Raw genomic sequence first — 27300 nt, 5'->3', positions numbered from 1 at the left:
CAGGAGGATGCTCAACTCACAAGGCTCCTCAGGTGAGAAGTGAAGTAAAAATGAGCCCAGCACTCAACAAGGAAGCTTTCTGGGGCTGCAGAAATAGGACAGAGGTTAAGACACTTGCCTCAAATCTGTAAGGCCCCACCCAGCTCAGTTGTCAGCCAGTTATGTGGTCCCCTGAGCATCTACAGGGGTCATTTTTGAGAACACAGTCAGGAATAAGCCCTTGAGCACCACTGTGTATGACCCCTACAAAAACCACCCCAAAAACTCAAGCAAAAACCGAACCTACTAATAAAGCTTACTAAATCAAAGTAGAAGACCCTTCACTTTTGCTTGGGTGTGAGCAAGCAGATTGATTCTCCGGTCTGATAGTTTATGCAAGGTTTTGTTTGCAATATTACAAAGCATTGCTCTCAGCCCATTGAGCTATCTCTCTGGCCCCAGTAATGTGATTTTAAAGAATGTAAGAGCTCAAACAAACACATTTCTTTGTTTGTTTATTTGTTTTTGCTTTTTGGGTCACGCCCGATGAGGCACAGGGGTTACTCCTGGCTCATGCACTCAGGAATTACTCCTGGCGGTGCTCGGGTGACCATATGGGATGCTGGGAATCGAACCCGGGTCGGCCTCGTGCAAGGCAAACGCCCTACCCGCTGTGCTATTGCTCCAGCCCCCACATTTCTTTATCTTTCTTGTCATTGAGGAGGATGAAGTGAAGTTGGGTAGAGAGAAAAATGAGGACCACCCTCTCTTCTTCCTACGTGGAACAATTAATGAGATCCCTCCCCGTTTTAAAAAAATGGGAATGGTTCAGAACACATTTTAGAGATGCTTAGGGGACGATTCCCAGGTTCCCGGGGATTGAACCTGGACCCCAGCTTGCAATGTACGCTTCAGGCATGATGAGCTGCTTTTGACCCCCAAGAAAACCCTCTTTTAGTGAGGTTGGTGATAGGAAGCAGGGGTACAAATGGAGTTCCACAGCCTGGATCCAGTCTCAGGCAGGCAGGGAAAATGGAAAAGACTCTCACGGGATACTCCAAAGTGCAGAGCAGAAATGGTGTGGCAGAAATGGCAGGTGGTAGCAGGGAATTTCCCAAAAGGTCAGTCGTTTAGGGACTAGAGAGTTTAACGAGCTGAGCATGTGCTTTGCATACATGCTTTGATTGTTTGATCTCTAGCACCAACCACCTGAATTTTTGAGCACTTTCAGAAACTACTCCTGAGCACTGCCGGTTGTGCTCCCTCCATCCCCCAAGCGAAACGAAACGAACCAAGCAACCAACAAAAATCCAGAACACCCCCAAAAGGTGGCATATTTCCTTGGGCAGATGGAGGAGGTGGAGGGGTTTCAGGGGCAGGGATCCCGTGAACGTGCCCATTTGTGCCAGGCTGAGTGCAGAGCAGTCCCGGGCAGTGCCAGCGGCGCGGGCGCAAATGAAGCACACGCGGGAGTGGCTCACTAAAGGCAGCAGGGGGCCGGGGCCGGGATTCGGAGGGGCGCAGCGGTCTCCTCGGGTCGGGATCCCGCGCGAGGCAGGAAGACTGGCCGGAGAGGGGAGTTCGTAGAGCCGCAGAGCTGCAGGACCGACCGGCAGCCGAGGCGCCGCTTGACGCCAGCGGAAGTGCGAGCTCCGGGACAAGCCTGCACCACAGCTCCAGGGGGCGGAGCCCAAGGCGGGGCGGGGCGGGGCCTGAAGGTGGGGCGGAGCCTGAGGCTGGCTGAGGCGGGGCCTGAAGGTGGGGCGGAGCATGAGGCTGGCTGAGGCGGGGCCTGGCGTCAGGGCAGAGCTTGAAGCTGGCTGCTGCAGGGTCTGGCGGCGGGGCGGGGCCTAGTGGTGGGGCGGAGTCTGGAGGCGGGGCGGAGCCTGTGGCTGGCTGGGGCGGGGCCGGGCGGCGGGGCGGGGCCGGGCGGCGGGGCGGGGCTTGGCGGCGGTTGTTTTTACCCAGGCCGCGGTACAGCCTGGCGCTCAGCTGGGGCTGCTTGGCGTGGAGGCGTGCGCTGGTGCAGGAGCTGCGCTTGAGACTGGGCGCCTCCAGCAGGGCCCAAGCGGAGCGGGGGAGCGCCGAGCGCAGCCGCCGGGCTCGGCCGCCGCGATGTCAGCGCAGTGCTGTGCGGGCCAGGTGAGTGCAAGAGCGGTGCCCAGCTGGGGGCGGTGGGTCGGGCGAGGGGTCCAGCAGGACGGGCTTTGCGCCCCAGCTCTGCGAGCGGAAGGGGAGCAGGTGGTGATGGCTGGTACGGGGCTGACCCGGGGCGACGGGGGCGATGCCGGGGGCCCGAATGCGGCGCTCAGTCGTCGGGGGGTGGCGGGAGGGAGGGAAGAGACGTGGGGAAGCCCGAGAGGTAACCCCGGGATCCTCCCTTCTGGCTTGAGGGACTTGGTTAAGGGCAGGCCAGTGGGGCTGGCGGGACTCGGGAGGAGGATCCTGGAGCCTGTCCCTGCTGCCCCGGGACACGAGCTTGTGTGCCGAGCTCCTGCGTCCCCCCGGCCCTGCCCACTCGGTATGAGCCCTGGGAAGGATCGGGGCTCTGGGGCGACATCTCCTTTCCAAACGCGCCCGGCTCGCAAATCGTTCTCAGGGCCCAGGGCAGGTTGCTCTCGGTTTGGCGGCTTGCAAGGCAGCAGCTCCATGGACTCTGACGGTTCGAGAACGTCTGGAAGCCTGGAGGGTGTCAGATGTGGGCGCCGGGAAGCCCGAGCCCAGCGTCCTGAGTTTCCCGACCCAGTCCTGGCAGACACGGACGCGGCTGCCCGGGTCGAGCGTGCGTCTTCCCGTCCCTCCCTGCAGCAGAACTTGCCAGAGCCTGTTTGTTGGGTGCTTCTCGCCTACCGGGTATATATAAAGCCACGCTATCTTCAGACGAGTGTGTGAGCTCGCGAGAAGGCGCTCACCGGCTACTAAGCAGCGTGTGCAGGATCAATAGGTTTTTAGCTCCTTAGTGCATGTTAGTCCTACCCAGAAGCAGCAACAACAACATACCAAAGGTGGATAATGCCTTCCGGACTTGCAGCTCTCTCTTCCCCATCCCTGCAGCTTGGGGTGTTTCCAGAAATGAGCCAAGTTCAGGGGAGGGCATTCAGATTCGGGCTCAGTTGACTTCATTTATCCTAACGCACTCAGCCTTAGTGCCATCAGAGCAGCCCTCAGAGATGCATGGGTTAAGCTGTGGGTTCCTGTAACCTGCTGATTACACTGGCCAGTAATCCGCTTGGTTTTTGAGGTCTGATACCACTTTTGGCCATCATTTAAGCAGACCTTCCCCACAATGGGGAAATCGGGGGTTCTGACTTCAGGTATTATGATTTATCCTCAGCCAGCCTTGGGGATGCTGACCTAGCTACCGTGGGAGGGCTGTTGAGGTCACCATGAGACTATTTCCCATCAGTTCTGAAGTTCAGAAAAGCTGCAAATCTTTTGTTTCTTCACCATACTTTCTCATTCGATATGACACTTTTCACGGTGGGTAATTGCCGATTCCTGGGGACATCTGCCTGCTTCTAAGCTTTTGAAATTCCCTTGAGGGTTTTTTTTTTTTTTGAGTTGGGGGTGGGGAGAGCAAGGCAAATTTAGCCTCTGAAAGCTATTCCTGGGGCTCTAGTGCCCTGGTCAAAGAATCATCGGTATGGTTGAGATTTTGGCAGCCTTTATTGGCTTGTTTTTGCTACTCCTCTGAAGACTTTGGAAAGAACCAGACCCTGGGCATTCATGGCAGGAAATTGGACTTCTGCCTTTCCCGGATGGCTTGAGGCATTGTCAGAGGCTGGGGGTTGGAGGTGGAGGTGCTGGGACCCTTGGGTGGGGGTGGTGTCTCTGTGCTGTGAGGTGGGAATGCCAACATGATGTCATATCTCATGTTTTGTTTTGTTTTTTGGGCAACAGCCAGCGGTTCTTAGGGCTCAATCTTGTTGGGGCTGGGGAGGGAGTGGCTGTATGGACATCATTCCAGGTTAGAACCAGGATCAGCCGCTTATGCCTTGGCTCAGTGCCCAGGGGTCACTTCTGGAGGTACTGGGTGGGGGGGGATCGGGACGATATGCAGTGCCAGGATCTTACTGGGGTCAGCTGCCTACAAGGTGAGCACTTTACCTGCTGTACTATCTCTGGCCCCACGGAAAGGACTTTAAATTTACATTAAAGAAGCAGTTTCCTGCATCAACAGAAGGTGTCTGTTTACCAGCCCTTCCATTCTTTCTTTTTTGAACACCCATCGTGTGTTTTTATTCAAAGTTCTGCTGACATGAAGTGAATGGATTTCCTCCCTCATTATTAATTTCCCTACTTCCTAAACACCAGTGGGTTGTCCCAACAATTACTCTTAGTTCTGATACTAAAAACCTGGTGTTAGCATATCACTGCCTCTGTTTTAGATGCCAGTCATGGTCCTGGGGCCGACAGCGGGGATGAAAGTTATTGATTTCTTTTTTTCTTTTGTTTTGGATCTGTGCCTGGTGGTGCTTAGGGGGATTGTATGGGGTACTAGGGATTACCTGGGTCAGCTGTGTGCAAGGCAAATACTATTGCTCTGGCCCTAAAAGTCTCTATTAAGAACTTAACTCCAATTGTTTAGAAAGTGCTCTCCTTTACTATACCATATTTATCAGGTATGTGTGTGTATGTGTATGTGTGTGTGTGTGTGTGTGTGTGTGTGTGTGTGTGTGTATGGTTTTTAGGCCATATCCAGCTGTGCTCAGGATTTATTCCTGGCTCTGTGCTCAGGAATCACTCCTGGTGGGGATCAGGGGACCATATAAGGTGCCAGGGATCAAACCTGGGTTGGCTGCATGCAAGGCTAGTGCCTTACCCACTGTAATATCTCTCTGGCCCTAGACATGTTTCTTATTATTTCACAAGACCATAATACCTAAGTGTTAGTCGCTGGAGAGATGGCAGTAAGTTAGACAAATAGCATCTGCCCTTAGGGGTTGGCCCAGATTTTTTTTTTTTTTTTGGTGGTGTGGGGGCAGCGTGGGAACAGTGACTATGAGGACAGCGGGTGGAGTGTAACAAGGGAGGCAGAGCATTCTGGGGGACATGAATCCTTTCTGAGACAGATTTGATGACTGATAAGATGCCCCTGGAATTTAGACTGATACTCTGACAGGCGCCCTCGGGTGGTGTTGGAGAAACTGAAGGTAGTCCAGGAGAGGGAGTGTGGCAGAACAGTTAACCAGGTCAGAGGGGCCTGCAGGGCCTGAGAAATTATCTGCCACTGTTGCTGTCGGGAGTTGGGGTTTCAGTCTCATTGTGGTGAGAAGAATGTTGAGAGATTTTAAACAAGGGAGCAAAGAATAGATAACAGGGACTAGAGTTGTAAATCAGCACCTGACTTACGTACAGCTTAGGTACGGTGACTTAGGTACGGTGCCCGTACCCTGTGTCTGCAAGCCCAAGTTTCATTCTCTGGTACTACATGGTCCCCCAAGCACCTCTGAGAGTGCGCCCCCAGCCCGAGACATAAAAAGAACAGATTTTTTTTTTTTTTTTTAAGTAAAAGCCCCTGGATACCATGAGAAGTAGCTTGTTGGGGAGAGCTGTCTGCATGGTTTATTCGGTGATGTTAGGAGCTGCCTCCAGGGTGCCGAGGGAGCTCTGGGCTTCAGCTGGCACCGAACCTTTCCTGATGGAGCCTGGTCCTGGTAGCTGCTGTTGGCTCCAGCACGAGCAGGAGTGAGCTGTACCTAGTGTGGTAGTGATGAGTAGAGCGGCTTGCTGGTTTCGGAGCCTGTTTTGCATGGATGAGATGTGAGGTTCGGGGTGGATGGAGCAAGGGAGGAGGAGCGGCTGGGCGGGGAGCAGGACATGTGGCGAGGAGAGCTCCTAGTTTTCGTTCCACTTTTTACATTTGAGGTGTGTGTTATCAACAAAGGGGAGGTGACAAGTCCCCAGTAGCCTGTGAGTTGGGAGGAGTAGGAGGTAGGAGGTGGGGACTGGAGGACTTGAATCGAGGACCATGAGGACCTTGAGTTGTGCAGATCAGAGTTGAGTCTGGGCTTTGGTGTGGGAAACATGAAAGGTGGAGGCAGCTGGTGCCCGTGTTCCTCCCTCTGTTAACTTCAGTTTTCCTCCACCGTGGCTTGGGTGTGACAGTCCTTCCCAAGTCTGGTTCTGAGGGTTATGTGTGATAACAGACATGCATTCTTTGTTTATTTTTTGTCTTTTGGGGCCACACCTGGCTGTATTCAGGGGTCGCAGATCACACCTGGTGGTGGTTGGATCATAAAGGGTGCCAGGGATTGAACTGTGCATGCGTGTGCAAGCAGTTTTATCAGCTGTACTGTCTCTCCAGTCCTGACAGATTCTTTTGATGACAAAGCTTGGCACAGAGTCGGGGACCGCCACTGTGTTCCTTGCAGTCCCTGTTGCACCAGTGAGTCTTGCTGTCACTTTATCTTGGCGTTGACTCTGATAGCACCAAAAGTCAGAAAATTAATACCAAACCCCCAGAAAGCCAAATTGGACTTAAGTTTTCCTGAGACTGGTGGGCTGATGCGCACTAAATGAAGTAGAACCGACAGGGGAGCCCTGGGTGTACACTATGGTAGGCTCCTGGGGGCGGGAGAGCAACAGAGCTTCCTGATTCTCCTAGTTTGGGGCTAGTTAGGGTATGGGAATGTGGGAGAAGCCAGCTGCAGAAAGCAATAGTGTTAGCTGTCAAGAAGTGCAATGAGTGTGTAACTGAAAATTCTAGATGATTCTTCCGTGGCAATTTGAGAATGACGCCTGGCAGGATTTACTCCTGGCAAGTCAAGGTGTTAATCACCTATAGCTAAATTTATTCATACCCCCAGTTTGCTCTTTTTCTACTTAGATTATATCATTCATTTTTCATGGCCCCATGGCGTGGGTGATGTTCTAATTGGCCTCCTTTGGCTGGTGAGGCAACTGTTGGAGAGCAGGCAGAGAGATGGATAGTGCAGGAGTGAAGGTGGCTGACTTGCATGCGGTCAGGCTCCCCTGTCATCTCTGTTCCTTTTAGTGGCCATCAGCCCACCAGTCTGAGCAAAACCTAAGTCCAATTTGGCTTTCTGAGGTTCGGTATCGATTTTCAGATTTCTGGTGCTATCAGAGTCAATACCAAAACAAACTCCTCTTTGAGTTTTGGCACCACCTATGGTCTCCCGAGCACTGCCAGGGTCACTCCCGACCACAGAACTGGGAATAGCAACTGAACACAGCTAGATTTGGGCTAACTCCCTCCCTCAAACAAAACAAAAAGAAAGGACAGGATGTTTCCGGGTGGTTGAAACCAGCCTTGAACATTGATCCAAAGTTGGAGCTCTTTACTGCCAGGCTGCTTTTCCTTATTATTCTGGTTATAGTATCAACATTCACTGAGTTACGGTGTCTTCTTGTTGCTTGTGCAGTCCCAGGGCAGTTTGGGTACTAAACACCTGTGAACCTGTTTGGGTGGGCCTTGTTGTTTGCCTGTGAGCGGGGGTTCGCCGCTTCTTCAGGCCCTGGCCCAGGTTGAGCAAGTCTCAGCCCATGTTGTGCTACCAGATGCTCCTTGGCGAGTGCAGATACAGCCTTGCAGCCTGATCCGAGGCTTCCTGAAGCGCCAGTCTTTCGCCCATCTAGGTGGTATACTGATAAGCATGTTGGAGCAAGTGGTGCAACATGTTAGTAAGTAGAACTTGACTGAATTTGCCAAACCAGCAGGATCGCACGTAGAGACTGTTCCTATAAGGGACAGGAACGCATGGGCCAAGTTATTTCCAGCCTGATCATATTACCCGATCACTGATTTTTTTTTTTCCTGTTGAGAGTCCATTTTTATTGTCTGTCATGTTAATTAACAAAGTCCCCAGGGTTTAGCCATCATCGAAGATAAATAAAGCCAGAATTTAGTTAAAGCAGCAAAAGCAGATTTTATTCAATAGCCACTGACAGCAGCTGGAAGAGCTTAGCTCTGTTCTCATTTGCAGGGAGGTGCCTAGGAGTCTTAAGGGGAGAGTGAGGGATCTGGAGAAGAGAGTGGGGCCAGGTAAAGCGAGGGAAGTGAGAAAGGGTTGTCCATGTGCATGGGAAGAGGCCAGCTGAGTCACTAAACTTTTTCATTCCAGACCCTTTTTGCCCCAGAAATAATTTTTTTGTTCATTGTTTTGGGGGGGCTATACCTGGCAGTGGCCAGGAGGAGTCTTAAGGGGAGAGTGAGGGACCTGGGGCAGTGGCCAGGGTTTACTCCTGGCTCTGCACTCAGGAATCACTCCTGGTGGTGCTCTGGGGACCAAATGGATGCCGGGGGCCTGCCATGTGCAGGAACTGCTCTACTATTGCTCCAACCCCCAGAAATGATTTTTTGATAGTTTTTTTTTTTTTTTTATGGTGGTGGTCATTGTTGGTGGGTATGGGGGAGGGTCCCAGGTAGTGCTTAGATAGTTACCTCCTGGAAGTTCTTGGCCAACTGGGCTGGTGACTCAGTGCGAGGGCCTGAGAATGGGGGTACTACTCAGGCCCTGTGCTACTGGGGGGTACCCAGATTACCCCTGGAAGTGCTTGGGAGACCTTCAGGTCTACTCACAGCCGTCCTACAGTTCTAGGGACCGTGTAGTGCCGGGGATCCAAAAGAAGTTAGTGGGAATCCTTACAGGGCTTAGCTGTGTGCAAAGCACATGCTTAAAACCCTGTGCTATCCCTCTAGCCCTGAGAAATTTATTTTAAGACAAATTAAAAAATTTAGTGACTGCCTTCCTTCAGTTACTTCATTTGGGGTCATGCCCACAGTTTAAGAAAGTGGGCAGTAGTTGGAATATTGATATCATATCCCATCTGTCCACTCAATGCAGACAGGCAGGCCCTATCCTTCTTGAGGATTACATTTTTTGAAAGAAAGGAAATGAATCCTTGTGAAATACACTGCACATCTCAATATGAAGGGGATTCAGTTACAAGCCCTTCTGGGTAAAGACTGAGTTTGGGGCAGATTTTTGAATTGAGCAGTCAGTAAATTTCTTTTGGACAGTTTCTTTCCAGGTAAGTATTTGAAAAGTGAAAGGTGATGAGGCCATCGTAGGGATGCAGCCTTGGGCTGCTAGAGCCCGTGGTCAAGTTTGGTCATGTGCAGGGGTCGGGACTGAGCCCCATGCCTGGACTCTGTGCAGTTCTCACCATTTCCATTAATTAATGATTAGAACTGGGGCTCCTTTGATTTGGACATAATGAGACTTCAGGGTGTGTCCTCTGCTGAGATGTTCATCAGTGTGACCGGCCAACGCTAGAGGATGGCCTGGAATGGACCTGCATGTCCTTTATGAAGACCTCTTCAAAAAGTAAGATGCAGGGGCTGGAGCAATAGTACAGTGGGTAGGGTGTTTGCCTTGCATGCGGCTGACCAGGGTTCGATTCCCAGTGTTCCATATGGTCCTCCAAGCACTGCCAGGAGTAATCCCTGAGCATTGCCGGATGTGACCCAAAGAAAAACAATAACAACAACAACAACAACAACAAAAAAGTAAGGTGCGTGCCCATTATTGGAATGGCTTCCCTGAATTGTCCTTCTTTCCATATAAAACCCAAGTCTCCACTTCCCAGGCCGAGCTGGAGAAGTGCTTTGTCAGTAGCGACTGTCCGCTTGCTGGGAGAGTTCTCTCTGAGCCTGTGCAGCAGGGCTTGGCCATCTGGTGCCCTGGAATGGTTTCCTGGTCACTGCCCACGTGGGCTTCCTCTCTCCCCCAGGACACAATGACTGGGACCATGACCCAACCTCCCTGGTCTTAGTGACATCACAATTTGCTTCCACCCTTGGAAAGAATCCAGGCACAAAAATTCACTCTTTCCATGAGTGAAACTTTCTGGGACAATAACAAGTATGTGTGAAACGTATCACCCATGATACGAGAGATAACTGTGTCTTGCAAGTTTACATGCCACTCACATTTCATGTCTGCAAAATTGGGATTATGTGGTAGTTTGTTATGCGTCCCTACTCTTTTTGCTGAATTAGAAGGTGACAAGGAAGTTTTTATTTTATTTATAAAAAAATTTCTGATTGGGGGGCCATACGCTGTGGTGTGCAGGGGCTATTCCTGGCCATGTTCAGTGACCATATTTGGTGCCTGGGGTGCCTTAACTAATGCCAGCTCTTGTACTATCTCTCTGGCCCCCAAGGACGAAGTTTTTTTTTTTTTAAATATGCATCAGTCACACTTTTGCAGCCACTACTGTTTTCTGGGCTTCTGTGAGGGTGGAGACTCTACTTACACCATTTGATTTTCAGAGATGTTAAATGAAGTTGGATATGTAAAAGCCTTTTGATAGATTTATGTGGGTTTCTACACCCAAAGACTATCGGTAATTAAAAATGGCCCAATGACATCTCTTTAACTATAATCATGGGCGAAATATTGTCACCATTTTTTTGCCATCTTTTATTATTTTTTTTTTCCTTTGGGGTCATACCCAGCGATGGTCAGGGGTTACTCCTGGCTCTGCAGTAAGGAATTTGTCCTGGCGGTGCTTGGGAGACCATATGGGATGCCAAGAATCAAGCCTGGATTGGTTGCGCGCAAGGCAAACTTCCTTACTCACTGTGCTATCACTCTGTCCCCTTTGCCACCATTTTTAACATCTTGAGCTTTTTTTTTTTTTTTTTCCATCTTTATGGTTCCTGTTTGTTTTAGGCCACACCTGGTGTAGAAAAAAAAAGGGGGGCTTACTCCTGGCTCTGTACTCAGGAATTAGTCCTGGCAGTGCTGGGGCCCACATGGGATATTGAGGATTAAATCCAGGTCTGCCTTGGGCAAGGCAGATGCCCTACCATGCTCTGTTTTGATGGTATTTATTCCTTTCTCTTACTAAGGTTTTTGTTTTGTTTGTTTTGGGCCATACACAGTGGTTCTCAGGGCTCTAGACTCTGCACTAGGGATCACCCCTGGTGGCTTCAGGGGACCATATATGGTGCCAGGGATTGAACCTGGGTCAGGCTCATGCAAGGCAAAAAGCCCTATCCGCTGTACTACTGCTCCGGTCCCTGAGCTGGTTTTTTTTTTTTTTTTTTTTTTTTTTGCTGAGCGAAGGTGCCTACTGTTGTCTCAGTTGCATCGGAAAATTCTATGCTGCTTGTGGCGAATTATTTGTTGCTTCCACGATTTATTTGTGTAAAACCTATGTAAAATTCAGTAAATGCCATATGACAGTTCTGCCATTCAACAGAAATGGTGATCCAGCTCATGATCCACTGGGCTAAAAGAGCTCACTGGTGAGCTGATACAGGGTGGCTTGGTTTCCTGACCCCACAAAGTCCCCCAAGCAACACCAGGAGTGACCTCTGAGCTGAGCCCCTCAGCACCACTACCAGGATTTTCCCCCCACCCCCACCCCTTGTCTCCCCTGCCAATGAGTGAGTGGTTTGGAAATATCTTTGTGTCGTTGGCCAAGTTCAGAGTGTTCTAAAGATAAATCTTATCACTTCAGAAGTCTCTCCAGAAGATAGAACTGTGGTGGTAGCTTCTGCTGTTTCGGTATCCTTTGTCTATTTTGCCTCTTGTTCTTTGTGCAGAATGATGTTCATCAGTGATCATTTGATTCCAGAAAGAAAGTCCTTGACCTCAAGAACTCAACTGTCTTGCATCAGGAGTCCCAGATTTGATCCCTGGCATTGTTGGTCTGCCCAGCACTGCTGGGAGTGGCTGCAGCGTGCTGGGAGTAGCCCCTGACTGCCAGGTGTGGCCCCCAAAATAAACAAAAACAAAAACAAAAAACAAAAACACTAGAAAGATAATAGAGTGCTAAAGGCACCTACCTTGCATGTTATTAACCCTCATTCAGCCTCCTGGCACCATATATGGTCCCCTGAGTGCTATCAGGAGTGAATCTGAGCACATTAACTCTAAGTCCTGAACACTGCTGGGTGTTATCCCAGCTCCCCGACCCCCCTGGAAAAAAAAAATGAAAAGAAAATTCAATTTTCTTCTCAATTCATCTAGTTTTTGGTTTTATGGTCACACCAGATGGTATCAGGCACCCAGGGGTTAATCTGGGTTAGCCATATGCAAGGTAAGCACCAAACCTGCTATACTATCACATGCTCCCTATTCTCTCCTCCCCCTTTTTCTTTCCCCAGAAGAAATTAAGTGAAATACTAGATTGATTTCTATGGGAGTAAGTGATCTTTTCACTTATAGATTATTGACTAATGTTGCTGTCAGCTCTGTTCTGTTTCCCAATATATTGCATATTTTTTGGCCTGCAGGCATTATAAAAATTAAGAGTTAGAAATAAATTATTAGCCTCATTTGTATTACTTTCCGAGGTCTAGCCTAGCTTCCTAGACCCTGGGACATGATTTCATGGGGGGTCATAACTGAATGTGGGGATTGCAAAACTTTTTGTTTTAAAGATAAATGTATGATTTGCTGTCAGTAAATTTTTGATTTGTGTAGCTATTTTATGTACCTGGGATGACCTAAAACTTTCTTGGGTAGAAAGGGGTTTCAAGTGGGAAATGTTTAAGAAGCCCTGGTCTGTGTGTGGTTTTATTCATCTGTTTGTTTTTGTTGACATGTGTAAGAAATGTCAACTTTTTTTTTTTTTTGCTTTTTTTTTGGGTCACACCCGGCGATGCACAGGGGTTACTCCTGTCTGTCCACTCAGGAATTACTCCTGACGGTGCTCAGGGGACCATATGGGATGCTGGGAATCGAACCCTGGTTGGCCACGTGCCAGGCAAATGCCCTACCTGCTGTGCTATTGCTCCAGCTCAAGAAATGTCAACTTTTATTTTATTATTTTTTTTCAGAAAGGAAAGAAAAAAAAAAAACCAGGCTGGAGAGATAGTTGAGTGGACTGGAGCCCCAGCTTTCTGAAGGGAGAGAGGCTCCTGCTGGGTCTGAGGGGGAGGGGGTCATGGGTGGGGAGGAAGGAATTAGTTAGGAGAGAGAGAGTGCTCATGCAAAGTGGGTGTATTGGAAGAGTGTACACTGGTCAGATTGACACAGTGGAGGCCTCCAAAAAGAAACGTCTCCTTCACACAGTCTTGTGGGGGAGTCTTTCATTGTCAGTCTCTGGTCTGCCGTGGTGGAAGATTTCTGTCTTTTTTTTTTTTTTTTAACAGATTAATTACTTCTGGGAAGTGGGTGAGCAGGAGACATGTAGCCAGGAAGGGAGTAAATTGTCTATCAGATGTTCTGAGCCAGTCATGAGGAGAGCGGGAGATTGTATAAAAATGATTGGAGCCTGTCCTGGGATGAGAGTGGTTGGGCCAGTTCTAGGAATTGAGCCGAAGATTGGAATGACAGTGGGGACTGTTGAGTCTCCTGGACACAGCTGATTGTGCTATCAGGGATGGTCTCTGTGTTCAGGTATTTCAGATGCGGGGATTAAGCTAGGCATCTTTCTGGGGCCAATGGGGAGGAGGAGATGTGCTTACATTGACTCCTTCACTTTCCCTGCTGGAGGTCTGGTTTCGATTGTGGGCACTGCTTGGTCCCCTGGAGACAAGCCACGAGTAGTTCCTGAATACTCAGCACCAAAAAGTAGCATGTGGAATCTTCAGAGAAGTCCAGATGTCTGAAGAACTAATTGTGGACTCACACTGCCAGTATGGAACTTGTGTGCTTTTGGTGTCTTGAGTCAAGCTACATTGTTAGTGAATTTGAGTTTTAGCTTTGGGGCCATACTCAGGTAGCGCTCAGGGCTTGCTCCTGGTTCTGTGTTCGGGGATCACTCGTGGAGGTGCTCAGGGACCATCTGCAATGGCAGAGATGGGACCAGGGTTGGCAGTGTGCAAGACTAGTGCTTTCCTCGATGCACACTCGCTCCATTCCTGTTCATTTTCATTGCATTTTGCTGTTACTTTAGGGTGGAGAGTAGATGTGAGCAATACAAGTCAAGTTCCTTAGGCTGCTCCCCTATGACTGTCCTTAATGGAGTGGTTTTTCCAAGTACTCCAAAGTGACCATTAGTACAGCACACTGGCAGGGTGTTTGCCATGACCTGGCTTTAGTCCCCAGCACCACAGGTGGTCCCTGGGGCCATGCCAGGAGTGATCCCTGAGGAGTAAGCCCTGATAGCTGCTGGGTGTGGCCCCCAAACACAACAAACAGTAATTAAAAAAACCTCTGGGAGCAGCTCAGTGTTCCCTGCCTTGTAAGCACGAGACATGCTGAGGCCAAGAGTTTGATCCTTGATGCCCAAGTGTGATGCCAGTGAATCTGCTCTTGGGAATACTTGAAACCAAACCCTTCCCATCATCACAGGAACAGGACAGCAAAGCGGGTGTCGGGGGAGGGCTGTGAGTAGTATAAGACCTTACAGTGGGCATATCTTTTTTTTTTCCCCCTCTATTTCTTATATAACAATATTTTGTCTGTTTCTTGGTGTTTTTCAGTGGGGGCTATCCCAGTTCTGTTCCCAGCAGTTCCCCGGAGACCATATGTGGAGCTGGGGATCGCACCAGCATCCGCTGCAGGCAAAGCCACTGCCTTAACCCCTGTACTACCTCTATGGCCCAAGATTTCATACCATAATCTGGGAGTTGGTATTGTTTGCCAGTAAGAAATTCAAATGATGGTTAGTTTTGGTTACATAAAACATCTGCTTGAATTTTAAAGGAAATAGGACTTTGACTCCACCCCGCCCCCGCCCCCCCAACCACCGCTGTAATTTGCTTTATAAGATTAAAGTTGAGTTGATGTTTAAGCGAAGCAGCTGTTGTGGTCAAATTCAGAGTGAGTTTTTATCACGGAATAAATTTTGGAACAAATTGTGGGTTTGCAGCAAGGATATAGTATATAGTGATAAGTTGGCATTCTTCCCCCTCCCCTCGAGGAAATTGTCTAGTCAAAACAAAAGTGCACAACCTCTTAACTCATGTGCAACGATAACTAGAAGAGATGGGACCTCAGACTTGTGTTGGTTCAACTCTCATTTTTGTAAATGGGACAAGTGCGCATTAAAACTGAACCTGAGGGCGGTGTGGGATTCATTCTCCAGGTTTTTGTTCTCACAGACGTGGCAGTGATTTAAGGGAGGGCTGAGTCCTCTGATCCTCCCTCTGTGAGTCTCCACAAAACTGGGGAAGAATCCAGTCTTTTGTTCTTGACTCTGGCGCTCCCCCCAACTCCTCCTGTGGTGTTCTCCGAAACAATGGCAGTATTTTGTAACCATAGTAATGAAAATGTAATAGGATTCTCTATCTACATGGGTTTTCTTTGGCTTTAGAAGCATTATTCTAAGGACCCCAGGACACTGACAGCTTATCTCCTTTGCTGTTACAAAAAAAAAAAAAAAAAAAAAGCACACTGCCTAAAGCAGTATGCCAGTTGATAAATATTCATTGGATACCTAGCACTGTGTAATTCCTGGGCTCCAAGGCAGACTTCCATACTTCCATGCACGGGAGTAATTAGTGAATCCTGGTTGGATTTCCTTGAGTATAAAACATTTCTCCCGGTGCAGAATTATTTTGCAGGCTCACATTGGGGTTTGTGTTCCTAGGCTGTGGGTCTTGGTGCCTGTGAAAGGGGAAGCTTCCTTGGAAGAAATTATCCCTGCGAGAAATCACCCCTGCCCATGAGGAGAGCCTGTCCGGGGAGAATGGGGAGACCCGGGCTCCGGGTTCCATGTTCCATGCAGCCCTGTGGAAGCAAGACCTGTGGCTAGAGGGAGAAGTTGGGATTTCAGTGGAATGTGATTTGGGGGTGAGATTTCAGCCAGGTGCAGAGGTGAAGGATGAACAGGTTCCAGCTGAAGAGCATGTACCATAACCTCACCCATCACCTGTCAAAATTTAGTCTGGGATTGTCTCTACTCCCCTGATTTTTCTGTTCTCTCAGTATCCCCCCTTCTTTGCTCTAACCCCAGCCCCCAAACTCCTCTTCTGTTTAAGATTTGCTGAATCTAGCCAACTGGGGTTTTTAGCCTTTGGAAATTTCTAGAAAGGCAAGTCCAGTTCTGTGGAGGGTTTGCTCTTTCTGGGGTCATTCACACTGTTGGTTTTTAAGGATTTGTCACTGGTTTAGAATACTGCGGTATTCCAGGGGTCCTCCTCACCCCTCTCTGTTTGTGATTGTCACCACCCCGTTTTTGTGGTGACTTTGAGACAGATGGTGAAATCAGAGAAACCCTTGGGAGAGACGTAAGTCCCTGCGGAGTGAAGTTCTGGTGTGTTTGAGCCCTTCAGTGCTGGGGGGCAAACTGCTGCTCCCCGTCTTCAGCTGTCTCAGCCTTAGCTCATGGGGGACGTTTGTATCTTGCTTGACACACACAAATCTTGAAGAGGGCACCAAGCAAGGTGATGTGGGCAGACTCATCTGGAAAGTGTTGGTGGCTTTGGGGAGCTTCAGAGCAGGAGCTGGAAACCACCCAGAGGTCTTTAAGCAGAAGGGGATTTAGTGGAAGGGATTTACTCTTCCCAAAGAGCAACGAAAAGAACTAGAGAAACCAGAGACCAGGGCCCACCCACAGAGAACATACCATGGCCATCGAGATGCAGAGATCTGGACGCCGAAGCTGCCACTGATCACTGCTGGCCACCCACACAGCTGACCCGGGGCCACTGCCCCCCATCTCACTGTCGCTGTGGCCTGGTTTTGTCCCTGCATCCTGCTGGGCAGCGGACACCCCTCCAGCAGACACCCCTCTACTTGATTTCACTTTTCAGTGTTGTGGATCATGCTGGGGTGCTACCCTCAGGCGGCGTCTGGGGCTGTGGCCACAGGAGGCATATGAAAGGCATCTCTGTGCCGAAGCCTCAGCTGCAGTGAGGGGCTGGGCGCCCAGTTTGAGACCCTGATCCTTGCCATGGAGCACCGAAGGGGAAGAACAACCTGGGAAGTAGGGCCATGTATTGTCAATACAGGCAGGAAGGTGGAAAACTTTGCCTGATGCATGAATCGGTTGTTTTTTCCCTCTAGTCCCTCTGCTACGCGCTCATTTTCCACACCCAGCCGGGTAGATCCTCTCCTGAAGTCTGGTAGCTTTAATCCTGTCATCTCCTGCCGTGGAGTTTCGATTCTTAAATGCAAATTTCCTGTAGAAATTTGGGGTCTGTAACAAGAGAACTAACTCTAAATAACTGTATATTGAATTGACACCAGGCAATGTGAAATAACAGCCTGGTATATAGCCAGTCAGTTTAAATAGTAGCAATTCGTGTGTGTATGTGTGTGTGTGTGTGTGTGTGTGTGTGTGTGTGTATGTTTTCTTTCTTAAGTGGTCCTCATTTTAAATAGTAGTAGTTTGGGTAGTTTTCTATTTTTTTCCCCTCTTTTTATTTATGGTGACTTTAATCTCCCCTATTGTGGGGGCCAGAGAGATAGTACAGTAGATTCGGCCACAGTACAAGTGCAGTACAGAGATAGTACAGTAGATTAGGTTCAATCCCTGGCATCCCCAAATGGTCCCCCAACCATTGCAAGGAGTAATTCCTGAGTAGTGCAGAGCTAGGAGTAACCCCTGAGCATTACCAGGTGTGGCCCCCCCAAATAAATAAAAAATCTCCTGTTGTTAAGTTTTAGAATAGAACTGTAACAATGCTTTGTCTTTTTTTCTCCCCCTATAAAATATTAAGCCATCTTTTTTTTGTGTGTGTGTCACAGATTTTGATATGTTGCCGTTTCATGTATCTTCCAGTTCAAAATACTTTGTTTACCTTGAAATTCCATCTCTGATCTTAGAAGTACATTTTTTTCTAAGCATCTGAGGATTTTCCAGGAGTACTTCACTGTTGATTTTTTGTTTTTGTGTTTTGTTTCTGTTTTTTTTTTTTAAATTTTGGGGCCGCACCTGGCAATACTCAGTTTACTCCTGGCTCTGCATGCAGGACTCACTCCTGGCAATGCTCCAGTGACCATATGGGATGTCAGGGATCGAACCCAGCTTGACCACCTGTGAGGCAAGCACCCTGCCCGCTGCACTATCTCTCTGGCCCTCTTGCTTTTCATTTCTGATCTTTCATGGTGCTCCCAAGATATTTCTGTCTCTTCCGTTCTCTCAAACCAATTGTCCTGTAAGCCAGAATAGGATCTGTCTCTCTGAAGGTTCCAGGCACTCTTGAAAACAAAACAAAACAAAACCAGACACACTGTGCTACAAATTAGAAGTGTTGCAGGTTGTGAGCTGTTGTGGTTCCTGATCTGAATTGGATAGAAAGTTGTGACACAGGCTTTTTGTGGTGTGACCCAGCGCGCTCCAGTTGAACAGGTGTGTGCGTTTCCAGGCCCTGGTGTTCTGCCTGCAGGGAGCCTGTCTCGCAGATTCACCCGCACTTTCTGTGTGGCTCAGATTGTGACTCAAATTGTAGGGGATGAAAAAGATTTCCTTTACCCTCTTGGAGTCTCTGGCTGGCTTGGAAAGTTAAGCTGACAACACAAGTTAATAGGAAGAAAACATTCACAGTTACTGAAGGGTTTTTGTTTGTTTGTTTGTTTGTTTTTGTGTGTGTGTGAGAGAGAGAGAGGGACGAAGGGAGGGAGAAAGATATTCAGACAGACAGATAGACTGGGGACTCTGTATAAAGGAAATAAACCACCCCCTCACCCCCCAGCCCGAAGCTGGTGCTTTTATAACTTAGGTGAATAAGAGCGGTGATTGTGGGAAAACTGGGGGAGGCTGAAAGCAGACAAGAATTTTTTAATGAGGTCTTGAGGGGAAGTTCTCTCAAGTCTCTCCCTTGATAAGAACATTTTCCTCCTCCTAGTAGCAGGAGGTGCCCTTTGCCCTGGAGTTTTCAGCTTCTGCTTTTCGGAAGAAAAAGGAAGATCAGAATGTTATCTGCAGTGCCTTCAACCCGCAGTCACTGTGTTGTGGTGACATCCTCTCAAAGCTTTCCTCCATATCAGTCCAACTGAACTCGGGGCCCCGCCCCCTGCCCCCATCCTGGGGCTGGCAATCAAATCCATCAAATCTGGGGACCCCACTCATCCCTGGGGCAGGTGATCAAACCCAGGGTCTCCCAGAGGCAAGGTGAGTACTCCGCCACTGAGCTGTGTCCCCCTGCTCCACAAATTTGGTAAGCAAGCATAGCATCCTTGGCCATAGACTGAGCAGTTAGAAAGCCCTGGAAGTTGCCTCCTTCCTCATGGAAGTGTGAGGGAGGTTGCTGGTGCCCTGCCTCCCTGAGGGCCAAGTCCTAGAAAGTTGGCACTAGAAGAATCGTCTGGCAGCAAATCCTGCCCAGTTTTGGTGCTCTAATATGCGAACTCCACCAGTGACAGGAGCTTTCCCCTAGAAGGAGGAACACCCTTTAGTTTTCAGAGGCCCTGGTTCAGTTCCTCTTCCTGTCAACCTCCAAAAGATTAAGTGACTGCCTGCCTGGATCTCGGAGAGGGAAGCCAGAGCTCTGTCCAGTTGTTAGAAGTCCTTCCAGGCAGTGTGGAAGACGGGTATATACGCCACAGCTCCTGAGCTTGTCAGAGACAGCCTATCCTGGTGGCTGGGACCCTTCGTGCCTGTTGAAACCCTGAACCGACAATTGGGCCATGCTGCTGATGACAGGAAGTTGTGCCTTTGGGTCTGAGAGATTGCAGTTGGAAGCCAAAATGCCAGAACTTTGAGTCCACCCAAGGAGCTCTCAGGGAGTAGTGGCTGGGCAGTGTGAAATGAGAACCAGCCCGGTGCGCCTTGGGTTGGCTGCCAGCCCGCAGAAGCCTCAGGGCTGACGGGAGCATGGGAGTGGTGTGTGTGTGTGTGTGTGTGTGTGTGTGTTTGTGTGTTTGTGTGTGTGTGTGTGTGTGTGTGTGTGTGTGTGTGTGTGCATGTTCTCATGTGGTTTAGTAAAGCAGAGAGCAGGATGAGCCCACGGGCCCACTGGAGCCTGCAGCTCCCAGGGCCCATAAGGAGAGCGTCACTGCCCACTCATCCTACTGATAGGATAGCCCAGATAGGCTGCTCCTGAAGGCCTCCTAACCCCCAAGGACTGATGGCCTCTGCCTTTCCCCAGAGACCATGGATCCTTAACAAGGCAGTGAGCACGTTTGCTGTCTTGGAAGGAGCAATTTAACCCTGAGTTTGGTGTATGCGTGTGTGCGTGTGTGCGTGCGTGCATGTGTTTGTGTGTGTGTGTGTGTGTGTGTTGTGTGGTCACATCTAGTGCTTCTCTGGGGCAACTGTCTGCTTCGTGCTGGGGTGGGAGTCACTCCTGGGGGTGCTTGGTGGGCCATGGAGTAAGGGGATCTCACTCGGGCCTCCCGCATGAAAAGCAAGCACATGCCCAGCTTCTTGAGCCAGCTGTTCAGCCTGGCTATAGATTTTTAATATCATGCTGTGGTCTAAGTCTCGGATTTTAGATTTTTTTCCGTTTCATTCTCTGGCTTTGACACACTGAGCTGATGTCTTTTGCCCGGGTGGGAGGGGTAGGCTTTGCATGCACAAGCCCGGAGTTTGATCCCAGGAATCACATGGTTCTCCGCCCACCTCTGGAAGCAAACGGCCCTCTACCCACCAAACCTGGAGCAGCCCCTGACCACAGCTTGGTGTAGCCAAAAAAGCGGGGTGGGAGGGTTGGGGGGGTAGGGGGGAATCTTTTCCCTTTGCTTCTCTTCAACTCCCAAGCAATTGTTTCAAAGATTTTCCCAGGAAGTCCTGTAGTTTGTGGATCAGAGGCACTTTTCTACCAAGGGCCGGAGTTTGTGAAAGGTCAGGGTTGCTGAGTAAGGGGTATTAGACCATCTAGAAGGGGCTGGTTGCCCAGGGCCGTGCTCTGGGCGAACTGCTCTTCCCAGAAGTGGCTTCTGGCTTAGGAGCTTTGAAAGACTCCAGCGGTAAATTATTTCCTTATGGTGGGGGCGGAGAGGGATGAAGGTTGTCACGAGGTTGCCTTTTCTTGGAAGCAAGAGGTCCAGCAGAGCCGAGCATCTGACTTCTCCCTGCTGCTGTGGTGTGGCAGGAAGACTAGAGTTCAGTGCTGAAGAAGTCTCGGAGCTGTCCCGTTTGCTCCTCCTTGTCGATGCTTGGACGGTATTCCTGGTCATTTGAGTAGTTCCAGATTGTTTGGAAGAGAGTTTACCCACCATTGCCCTTTCTTTCTGTTTCTGATGCTCGTAGGATTTTGAGATAATAAAAATGAGGTCTGGGAAGCAAATCTAGCAGTTCCTGAGTAAGAAAAAAGTTGTTCAGGGACTCCTCAAATGTTTGAGGTTGTGTTCTAGATTGTTCCTACGACTTGAATTATGGCAATAAAGCAGACTACATGAATATGTTGGCTCTCTGTGCGTGTAAATGTAAGTTTAGGGGCTGGAGGGAGAAAGTGCCCTGAACTGGAGTCCTGCTTTGCATGCCGAAGCTCTGGTGCCATGCCTGTCACCTCTTGGTCCCCAGCACCATCCACATAAGCCTTGACAAAAGATTTCTCTGCAACATGCTTTGCTGTTCACCCAGAGTAGAACTTTTAGAATTAAGATTAATTTCCTCAGATAGTACTGCAGTTTCCTGAGGTCAGTTCATGTGAGAACTACGTCCCTGTCTTCACCAGGACTAGATCTCATCTCAGGAAATCGCTATCTGTGGTCATGCACAGAAGGAGCACCTCGTACTTACTTTTTTTTTTCCCCTTTAATGAGATTGCAGCAATTTGTAGGCTCAAGTGTGTGTGTGTGTGTGTGTGTGTGTGTGTGTGTGTGTGTGTGTGTGTGTGTGTGTGTTGATTTCAGGAGTTTCTCCTGGCTCTGCACTCAGGAATTACTCCTGACAGGGCTCAGGTGTCCATGTGAGGAATGAACCCAGGTCAGTCATGTACAAGGAAAGTGCCCTATCCACTGTACTAAGGGTCTGGCTCTACTTCTTTAATAACAACAAGTCTCACAATGGAGACATCACTGGTGCCCGCACAAGCAACGAATCACAGTGCTACAGTGCTACAGTGTTTTGGGCCGCACCCAAGAATGCTCAGGGGTCACACCTGGCTTTGTGTGACCCTCCAGGAATTACTTGAGGGACCATATAGGATGCCGGGGATCGGGGATCAAACTCAGATTGGCCATTTGTGAGGCAAGTGCCCCCTCCCCCCACAAGCCCGCCAGCCCCTAGGCTTCACTTCTAATCCTAGTTTGCTCTAGTTCTTTTTGTTTTTAGGTGGGGGGAGGGCACACTCCCAGCTCGGTGCTCAGTGGTCTCTCCTCGTCCTGCTCCTGCATGCACACATGTGCTTGAGCTCTTTGAACGGTCTCTCCACTACCCCAGATCTAGTCTTTTTACAGCTGCTACCACCTCTGTAGTTGCTTCCAAAGCAGTTCCAGTAGTTACAACAACCGTCTCGGATCACCTTGACAGATACAGTAGAAGTTTGAAGTGTTGTCAGAACTATCAGCATACACAGACACAGGAAGTGCGGTGCTGTTGCGACCTGTGTTTCTTTTTCTTTTTCTCCATTTAGGCCAACTCAGAAGTTCTTGGGCTTACTCCTGGCTCTGTGCTCAGGGATCACTCCTAGCAGTGCTCAGGGGCCATATGGAATGCTGGGGATCGAACCCAGGTCAGCAGCATGCAAGGCAAGCGCCCTACCTACTGTACTTACCTCTCGAGGCTTTGCTGTGGAAAATGGCTTTAGTAGGAAGGAGGCAGGGTCGCCAGAAATGTCCAGTTGTTACAAAGCCCGTTGTTTACTGAGTGCGATAAAGCAGAGCAAGAGTCAAGTGTGGGATGGTTGGTGTCTCTTCTCGCTGGTTACTGTTAGAATAAGTAAAGAAAAGTGCTGGGCAGGACTGAGTGGCTCATGGTATTTGAAGTGGTGGGTGCTGACTGGTATTTTGGGTGGGGTGGTTCTTGCTCTGGGGAGAGTCTTTGTAGCACTTTGTTTCTCTGCTTGATGACCCCCAGATTCTGGTACTCTTGCCTTTGAAAATACTGCTTATACCTTCTTTGAGGGGAGTGGGGGTGGCAGGGTTGGGTCACACACTTAATGGTACTCAGGGCACCGACTGTGCCGTGCCACTGATTGATTAGGGTTGTAAGGCAAGTGCCTCGCCCTTTGCACTCTCTGAGCCCCCTTTGACCCGTCTTTCTTTCTTTTTTTTTTTGCTTTTTGGGTCACACCCGACGATGCACAGGGGTTACTCCTGGCTCTGCACTCAGGAATTACTCCTGGTGGTGCTCAGGGGACCATATTGATTAGGGTTGTAAGGCAAGTGCCTCGCCCTTTGCACTCTCTGAGCCCCCTTTGACCCGTCTTTCTTTCTTTTTTTTTTTGCTTTTTGGGTCACACCCGACGATGCACAGGGGTTACTCCTGGCTCTGCACTCAGGAATTACTCCTGGTGGTGCTCAGGGGACCATATGGGATGCTGGGGATCGAACCCGGGTCGGCCATGTGCAAGGCAAACGCCCTACCCACTGTGCTATCGCTCCAGCCCCTGTCCTGTCTTTCTGAATGCTTCTCTGCTCTCTGCTTCTGCTCTCTTACACCTGCACCTTTTCCCTTTCCCTTTACCTCCCGCCCTAATCTAAATGGGCGATTTTTCTGGGCTCTAACTTTCTAACGATTGCTGATGTCTCTAGGGTTTGCCATAGGAATTGTATATAGTTGCTGCCCAGGGACTTTTACATAAAGACAAAGAGAAACACGGACAATTATACAGAAAACACACAGGCAAGCGGGTTTTTTTTCCCCTCCAGGTGACCAGAAGTACCAAGTTCCTCTTTTACAAGGTCAATCTCAGCAACACAGGGTTTATCTGCACCCGGAGTCTACATTTATCACCTCAGAGAAGCTTTTGTGTATTACTGCACCTGTGTCCTTGTGAGAAAAGAGTTTATAACTTCAAAGGTCTTAGTCTGGATGTCTTTAACCGCAACAGGAGAGGCCTTGAAGGGAGGCAGAAAACTGGGTGGAATGTTCTCATCCTATAAATTCAACATTGGCGTTGTTCTGCCAGACAGTTTGTTTAAACACTTGGGCAACTTGTTACCCTGCCCTGCTTCTCCTCCATCTTTTCTCATATTCTCATGACCTCACCCACATACCAGCCGCTATCTTAACTTCCTAGCAAGGGGTGCTTGTTTGTGCATAAAGCCTGGGAGTCTTTTTTTTTTTTATAGCAAGTAATTATTTTTTTATTAAAGCACCCTGATTTACAAAGTTATTCATAATTGAATTTTAAACATTCAGTATTGCACCACCAATCCCACCGCCAGTGTCAACTTCCTTTCACCAGTGTCCCCGGCTTCCTTCCCATATGTGCCTCCCCCACTCTGTCACCCCAAACAGAGCTTTTATTTTTAATTAAAAAATTTTTTTGAGTCACTGTATGATATACAGTTACATAGCTGTTCATGATATTCATGATCATTTTTTTTTCCAGTCACACAATGTTCCAACACCCATTTTTTTCACAAGTGTACATATCCCACCACCAATGACCCCAGTTTCCCTCCTGCATCCCACCTTCCCCAGCCTGTCTCTATGGCAAGGCCTTGGAATCTTTAAGATACACTAGAAACTCTCTGCAGTGGTTATTGCAGTGGGGCAGGAGTAGAAGGTTGGGCGGTAAGGAATAATAACGGGGACATTTGTGTTTTATGACAGGAGCATGTGTTTGTTGCTGCTTTAAATGTAAATGTAAAGCTTGTTCTAACAAGTTTCAGTAAACTGGAAAAACTTTTAAAGTGTGAAATTCAACTGCTGTGTAATTAAATTTTTCAGCCACCGGTTTCACTTTGATATTACCTGTGTCCCTTGAGGCTTCTGTGGCTATTGTGGTGGTGGTGAGGGTGTGTGTGTGTGTGTGTGTGTGTGTGTACACCCATGTGTTTTTATCTTTTTAGGAAGTGGGCTTGGAATGATTTAACCCATTTTTGCATGAAGAGGGAAACATAACAAATTTGATTGCACAGCTATTGGAGATGTGGTAGACTTTATTTTATCTGCACATCTAAATTTACATGTTACTATAGCTTTTTCTTAACTGAAGTGTACCGAGGTGAATGGAACTAGCAAAAAAGTTTGCCAACTATGAAAATGGCTGCCAAGATTGTAGAGTTAAGCTGTCAAATCAGTTTGTCAGAGAGTTCCAGCTGGCTTTGGAATATTAGGGAGCATTCAAAGGGCTCCTTTGGTACAAGACAAGAAGGTTGTTAAAGAAATAGGAATCTCTTGGGGCTGGAGAGGTAGTACAGAGGGTAAGGTGTTTGCTTTGCATGTAGCCAATTGGGTTTGATCCCTGGCATCCATATGGTCTCCTATTATTGCCGGGAGTAATTCCTGAGTGCAGAGCCAGCAATAACCACTGAGCATTGTCATGTGTGGCCCAGCCCCTCACTCCTGAAAAAGAAAAAGGGGAACCCCAGAATTAAGGACCTAGCTGTTTTTAGATGTGTAGTCTCTAAAGAGAACTAAATTCATGAAATAACCTATGTAATAATAATAATCTATGTAAATTTTATGAGGTATTTTACAACTGATCAGCAATTCTAGGAACACATAAGGCAATTTCAGTTTCTGAAGTGCTAAATTTAGTTTCTGATTTGCCTCTGTGGGTACTTTATTACTGTTTAAATTGACAGGTGTTCCAAAAAAAAAACCCTCTTTTATTTTTTTTTCTTTGAGAATAGAATTGGAGAAATGCCCAGTCTTTTACTTCTCTACTATGCAGAAATGTCCAATTAAAAAAAATTATTCAAGGTTTTCTTTTTGACACTTCTTTGTCTAAAAAGGACTGTTATTTTTTAGACTTTTAAAAATTTTCTTCACTGTTTATTTTTTGGGAGGCCACACCCAGTGGGGACATACACACTAGTGCTGGGGCATTACTCTTGGTGATAACCTTGTGGGTTATGAGGTGCCAGGAATTGAACTCAGGGTCTCAAGCTTGCAAGAAAAGTGCTCTGTCACAGAGCCACACCTTGGCCCCTGTAATTTTTTTTGCTTTTGGGTCACAGCTGGCGATGCACAGGGGTTACTCCTAGCTTTGCACTCAGCAATCACTCCTGGTGTGCTCGGGAGACCATATGGGATGCTGGGAATCGAACCCGGGTCGGCTGTGTGCAAGGCAAACACCCTACCCGCTGTGCTATCATTCCAGTTCCTGTTATTGTTTTTTTTTTTAAGAATTACTTACTTATTACAAATAATTTACATTGTTTTTTGGGCCACTGGTAGCTGTGCTCAGGACTTAGTCCTGGTTTTGTGCTCAGGCATCACTCCTGTGGGCCTAGGGAACCATGGGGTGCCAAGGACTGAATCCTGGTTGGCTGTGTGCAAGGCAAGTACCCTACCTACTACACTATTGCTCCTGCCTCCAAATACAAATGGGGAATTTGAGCTTCCATGAGAACTTTATTTTGGTGGAGGGCCACATCTGCCAGTGCTCAGAGATTACTCCTGGCTCTGCACTCAGGAATTACTCTTGGTGGTGCTTGAGGGATTTATGGGATGCCGGGAATTGAATCCGGGTTGGCAATGTGCATGGCAAGGACTTTACCTGCTGTACTATCATTCTGGCCTCCCTGTTGTTCTTAAAGAACATTTTGATTAAAAATTTGGGCTGGACCCTTCTGGAAAACAATATGGACGATTCTCAAAAAATTAGATATTGAGCTCCCATTTGACCCAGCAATAACACTGCTGGGAATATATCCCAGAGAGGCAAAAAAGTATAATCGAAACGACATCTGCACATGTATGTTCATCGCAGCACTGTTTACAATAGCCAGAATCTGGAAAAAACCCGAATGCCCTAGAACGGATGACTGGTTGAGGAAACTTTGGTACATATATACAATGGAATACTATGTAGCTGTTAGAAAAAAGGAGGTCAAGAATTTTGTATTTAAGTGGATCAGCATGAAAAGTTTCATGCTAAGTGAAATGAGTCAGAAAGAGAGAGACAGACATGGAAAGATTGCACTCATCTATGGCATATAGAATAACAGAGTGGGAGACTAACACCCAAGAATTGTAGAAATAAGTACCAGGAGGTTGACTCCATGGCTTGGAGGCTGACCTCACATTCTGGGGAAAGGGCAACTCAGAGAAGGGATCACCAACTATAATGTAGTCGAAGGCCATGTGGGGGAAGGGAGTTGTGGGCTGAATGAGGGCTAGAGACTGAGCACAGTGGCCACTCAACACCTTTATTGCAAACCTCGACAGCTAATTAGAGAGAGAGAACAGAAGGGAATGCCCTGCCACAGTGGCAGGGTGGGGTGGGGGGAGATGGGATTGGGGAGGGTGAGAGGGATGCTGGGTTTACTGGTGGTGGAGAATGGGCACTGGTGAAGGGATGGGTTCCCGAACTTTGTATGAGGGAAGCATAAGCACAAAAGTGTATAAATCTGTAACTGTACCCTCACGGTAGTTCACTAATTAAAAATAAATAAATTAAAAAAAAATTTGGGCTGGAGCAATAATACAATGGGTAGGACATTTGCC

At 48.4% G+C, this 27300-nt stretch overlaps 1 protein-coding gene across 1 annotated transcript in view; it reads left to right on the top strand.

The window, feature by feature from the left end:
- Positions 1-1935: 1935 nt before the first annotated feature.
- The window catches only part of SERINC5 (serine incorporator 5), a 105534-nt gene continuing 80169 nt past the window's right edge, over positions 1936-27300 (top strand). Inside the window, 1 exon segment of the mRNA XM_055126568.1 lies at positions 1936-2121. Coding sequence (XP_054982543.1) covers positions 2095-2121 — 27 coding nt within the window. The 5' untranslated portion in view covers positions 1936-2094.

This window comes from Sorex araneus, chromosome 1 (assembly GCF_027595985.1).
Source record: "Sorex araneus isolate mSorAra2 chromosome 1, mSorAra2.pri, whole genome shotgun sequence".
NCBI classification, from domain to species: domain Eukaryota; kingdom Metazoa; phylum Chordata; class Mammalia; order Eulipotyphla; family Soricidae; genus Sorex; species Sorex araneus.
This window is presented reverse-complemented; position numbering and strand designations above follow the sequence as displayed.